Source organism: Triticum dicoccoides, chromosome 7A, assembly GCF_002162155.2.
Source record: "Triticum dicoccoides isolate Atlit2015 ecotype Zavitan chromosome 7A, WEW_v2.0, whole genome shotgun sequence".
Lineage (NCBI taxonomy): Eukaryota > Viridiplantae > Streptophyta > Magnoliopsida > Poales > Poaceae > Triticum > Triticum dicoccoides.
The window spans coordinates 68,458,045-68,463,470 of record NC_041392.1 but is presented as its reverse complement, the minus strand read 5'-3'; the positions used below and the strand labels follow the sequence as shown (position 1 = coordinate 68,463,470).

General features: G+C 45.5%; 1 protein-coding gene across 1 annotated transcript in view; it reads right to left on the bottom strand.

Annotated features, from left to right (window-relative positions):
* Positions 1-3,755: 3,755 nt before the first annotated feature.
* LOC119331085 (very-long-chain aldehyde decarbonylase GL1-7-like) overlaps positions 3,756-5,426 on the bottom strand; it is a 7,178-nt gene continuing 5,507 nt past the window's right edge. Inside the window, exons 7-10 of the mRNA XM_037604262.1 lie at positions 5,060-5,260; positions 4,849-4,947; positions 4,369-4,539; positions 3,756-4,191 (exon numbers count right to left, since the gene is read on the bottom strand). Coding sequence (XP_037460159.1) covers positions 4,039-4,191; positions 4,369-4,539; positions 4,849-4,947; positions 5,060-5,260 — 624 coding nt within the window. The 3' untranslated portion in view covers positions 3,756-4,038. The remainder of the gene's footprint in view (positions 4,192-4,368; positions 4,540-4,848; positions 4,948-5,059; positions 5,261-5,426) is intronic.

Below are 5,426 nucleotides of genomic sequence, written 5' to 3'. Positions count from 1 at the left end.
CTTCTTGGCCTTTTTGCCTTTGTGACGACTTTCCGTGTCCTGCTTCGCCTCATCATCATCATCATCATCATGATCATCATATATAGCGTGAAGCTCCTGCCTGATGCCCATTGATTTCAAGTCTGCCCTTGCTTTCGGCCCATCTTTGGTCCTCTCTGGCATGTTGAGCAGGGTACCAAGCAGACTCTCGCACACGTTCTTCGTGATATGCATGACATCAAGGCTGTGAGGCACACGGTGGATCTTCCAGTACGGCAAGTCCCAGAAAACAGACCTCGTTTTCCATACCTTCAGCAGCGGCTCTGGCGCCTTTCGCTTCTTTCCCGGCTCTGGCGCCTTTTGCTTCTTTCCCGGCAGTGGGTAGTCTTTCCAATTTTTCAACAGCTTGTCTATTTCCTCGCCGCTCCTCGTATGCGGGCGTCCTCGGGGTTCGGTTTCACCATCAAACAGATCCTTGCGTTTTCTCCACGGGTCATCATCGCGAAGCCACCTTCGATGTCCCATGAACACGGTTTTCGAAGACCCGGGATCTCTATCTAGCTGGCGATACATTGTGTCATCCATGCACCTGACGCATCCAGAAAATCCGTGGACCACCTGCCCCGCGACATATCCGTAACCGAGATAGTCGTGCACCGTCGTGAGCAGCGCGGCTCTCATAGGGAAATATTCTTTCTCTGCGGCATCCCACGTATTGGCTGGCGTTTTCCACAGCGTGTCAAGCTCCTCTTTCAGCAGCCCCAGATACATATTGATGTCGTTCCCTGGTTGTTTCGGTCCTTCAATTAGCATACTCATGTGAATGTACTTCCTCTTCATGCACAACCAGGGGGAAGGTTGTACATCCACACAAACACAGGCCAGGTGCTATGTGTGCTTCTCTGGCTGCCAAACGGGTTGACTCCATCGGTGCTCGCGCCCAGCACGATGTTCCTTGGATCATTCCCAAATTCTGGGTCTTCGAAGTTCAACGCTTGCCACTGGCTCGCATCCTTAGGGTGACTCAGCATCTTGTCTTTTTTATCTATCTCCGGATCATTTGCGTCATCTTCTCGCTTCTTCTCCTCCCAATTCGCGTGCCAACGCAGGAGCTTTGCTACCTTAGGGTCCGCGAAATACCGCTGCAGACGAGGAGTGATCGGAAAGTACCACACCACTTTTCGAGGAGCTTTCTTCCTCTTCTTGTATCGAGTGACGCCGCACACCGGACATATGGTAGACTCCGCGTGCTCATCCCGATAAATGATGCAATTGTTCATGCACACATGGTATTTCACATGCGGTAAATCCAGAGGACACATGATTTTCTTCGCCTCCTCCAAACTGGTCGGGCACTTGTTCCCCTCGGGAAGACGTTCGTGCCAGAATGACATGTTCTCGTCAAAGCATGCGTCGGTCATTTTGTGTTTTACCTTCATCTCCAGAGCCATGAGCGTTACTTTCAGGCGGGTATCCTCGGGCCTGCATCCTTCATACAATGGAGTAACCGCGTCTAACACAAGTTGATCCATCTTGGCTTTCTCTCGGGCGGCAGCTCTTGCGTTATCCATCTTCTTGAGAAGCAGCTCTTGAATATGAGGGTCCTGCACCCAACCCATCGATGGTCCAGCGTCGTCTGCTCCGCCGGCATCATCATCTTCATGATCATGCCCGTCGACTGCTCCGGCATCTTCCTCATCATCATGTCCTGCATCTTCTACATGATGACTGTGTACAACATCACCGTCGTGATCATCTCCTCGGGATTCTTCGTCTTCTCGCCCGCCCGAGCCGCGGTGGTTGTCTTGCTGCCCTTCCTCATTTCTTGCCCGGCCCCCATGGACGACTTCGTAGTCATCTTCATCACCTTGCCACCAATAGCCATCCATGAAACCACGCAAGAGCAGGTGGTCCCGCACCTGCCCGGATTCCGGGTCCGCAATAAGGCTCTTCAGCTTGCATCTTCGACACGGACATCTTATCTCCGTCTCGTTCTTTTGAAGCATCTCGGCCTTCGCGGACCTCAAAAACCTATTCACGATGCCTTCGGTCATCATGCGGACCATGGTCGCCTGCGGGGTAGAGCAAAACGATATTTTAGAACCAAGAAAAAAATTGGCATGACTTTCCCTAAAAATAGGACCAAAAAGAATGCTTAATGCCAAAATTCTCGCCGAAACGGAAATGAATCAACATTCCGGCAAAATATTGGCAACTATCGAATTTCAAATACCGGTACACCTCCAAACACAAACACATATGCAACACCACAAACATATGCAACACCACAAACATACATAGATCTAGCTAGGCCATAAAAAGTGCATGTGCACATTGTTGTAGGGAGAACAACATAAATATAGCTTTCCCCCTTACTTACCTATCAAAACAAGGTAATTTAACCACTTAAATTGAATGAATCTATGGTGGAAATGAGGTGAAAAAGAGGAGGCACCCGAGACAAGGAGGAGGTGGAGAGAATGAATTGGGGAGAAAGTGAGTGTGGATAGGAGAGGCTGTCCAAAATATCTTGTTGCTGCCCACTTACTAATGATGCACCAATTCTAAATGCGCCATTAGTAATCCAAGTTACTAATGGCGCACCTCCTGGTGCTGCGCCATTAGTAGTTTTGCGAAAAAAATTACTAATGACGCACTGTCCCACAGTGCGCCATTACTAGTTTGGAACAGTGCGCCATTAGTAGTTTTGCAAAAAAGGGAATAAAAAATATAATAAAAAAACAACATTAGTGGCGCACTTTCCTGCTGATGCGCCATTACTAACTAGTAATGGCGCACTGTATCTGGATGCGCCATTAGTATGTTTGGACAGGCGCACTAGTTAAAAAAAATTGATACTAATGGCGCACCTTGGGCCAGGTGCGCCATTAGTAGTTTCAACTCTAATGGCGTATCAGTAGGTGGTGCGCCATTAATATATACTAATGGCGCACCGCTTGTCTGGTGCGTCATTAGTATCAATTCCATCTATAGCCCTTTTTCTAGTAGTGTCGTCTCGACCTTATTGCACAACCCATCCCTGCCTGCTCACTCGCGTGGTGCTCGTGCCCTGGTGGAAGCAGGAGAGGAGCCTCCAGGCATGTATAGACGATGCACAAGCACAACAGGAGCTGCGATGCTCAGGCAACCATGTCCCCACCGCCGTCGTCATGTGAGCAGCCTTGGCAATCGAGGATAGCTGCAACAGCGTCTAGCCTGTAATAGATGATGCATGGATTCCTTTTTTTGGGTACAATTGAAATCCAGAAATGGGGAGAAAACTTGAGATTGATTTGAGTTCGGTGAATCGGGCAGCGATTTCCGATCGAACTGAACTAATTCGAACCTCGATCTGAGTCGAACGTTCTAGATCGGAGTTGGGGGCCTCTTCCAGCAAAACTGGTAGGCGTAGTTGATTTTTCCAGTAGTGTCTAATCTCGACCATAGTTTTAAATAGCCGGCTATAGCTCTGCTATAGTCCGCTATAGCTTTTTCAGCAAGGTGCCGCTAAATGGTCATCTTCACAAATAGCCCGCTTTATCTCCGCTATAGCTGATTTGGAGGCTCGCCGCTATTTTCCATAGCCCGCTATTTAAAACATTGATCTCGACTAGCTACTCTTTCAATCTTGCAGAATCGATTACAACAACACCAATGCCCAACAAGGTTCACAATTTTGTGGTATCCAGGAGGTTTGGGCGTGGGGCAATAAAATTACTTCTTACTACCCAAATCCAGAAGAAAGACCAATGCTGATAGAAAAAACCCGAAGTGTGTTGGATCTCTTTTTGAATTGTCTTATTCCATGGCCATTTACAGTTCAAACTGAATGTCACTGATAATGGGTAACATGCTTTAATGAGTTTCTGTGAGTTTGCGATTCATACATTTCATGTACTCATTAGTTTTTGCTATCGATGCCATCTTTAGGGCTTTCTACCCAAATACATGTCTGCCCATTGAAGCTACTAAGCCAATAAGCATATCTGACACCCCATAACACTGCAGCTCATCATTATTGTGTAACATATATGGGAGGATTCAGAAGAATCCAGATTTTTATAGAGGAATGAATCCATGCTTAATAGCTGCCGACCAAACTTGCTCGATGTCCATCATATCATCTCCACACTCATGGATGCCCCAACCTTCTAGTGCATGTACCATTCCAGCAATGCGCCATGCGCTCATGACCCTTCTTGGAAGCCAATTCTATTCATAAAGGGAGTAGCAACACATATTAGTGTCTATCAGATTATCTATTCTAATCTTGGATAAGAATCTGTGTATGTCAAATGTCCTATTTCGCTATCACAAAATTTACATAATCAGGCAATGAGATCATCTATTTTCGCAAAAAGGCAATGAGAACATATATACTGCTAGCACCTCACAGGTATGGACGTTCTGCATTGCCTCTGGGATCTTCATTGCAGGGTTACTCAAGTAAGTGCAATCCTTGCGTATCTTCTTAAAGGGAAACTGTGATGTAGGAATAAATGTTGCTCCTCTTGGTGCCCCCATTTGTTGCTTATCATTTATGATATCTCCTATCCAGATCTGTAGCAATGAAGAAGTAATTATTGAATATATATCGCTTATCAGAGTGTTTCTTTTCTTCCTACTATGGTAGCTACATGGGTTTACAGCCTAATCGTTGTCATTTGCTGGTAGATGACACTATAGCATAATGTTTGCTACTGTTTTCCGTAAAACAAAAAGACGGGGTGTTTTATAAGCATTCACTATATTGTCTAATATCTCTAGTAGTTATACTTAATTACATATACTCCACTTACCATATATGCACCCTAGCTAGAAAGCTTCTTGAGGGTTTTCATTCCTTTTTCTGTATAACTTTCAATTTACCTGAGGTATCTCATCACTGGAGAATTTCAGATAGGCAGTGTTGCTCTCTGCAACTCGCAATTTAAGCATGTCATATTCCTTCTTTTGGTTCATGATTACCTACACAAAATTGCGTATATTTATAGTCATTCTTTCAAGAAATGGGACCAACTCATACAAAAAGTGAGCTACTAAACGAAATCAACAAAGTAGCAAGGTGAAAGGTAGGTACCTGGACACCTCTCTCGCATAAAGCTGTAGCTGTGGCATGTGCTACCTTAGAACTGCCTTCACAGAGAAACACCCGCTTTGTATCTAAAGGGATGCTCTTGAGAACAACTGCTGTTGCTAAGCCACTTCCGTCAACAAGTCGAACTCTCAATTTTGGATATTTTTGTGTAAATAATTCACCACTTCCATTGAGTTGTCTTTCCTGGGACCAAGAATGTGAGGGTTAATATATTTGCACTAATCATCTGTGTGCAAAAAGTGCATCTGACTCTTGTAGCACTTCTAGTCAAAACCGTATTAGTTCCACAAACTGGTCGGACTAATCAAAGGGTTGTCCTTCCATAGTTTTTTGCCAACATTTCTGAATG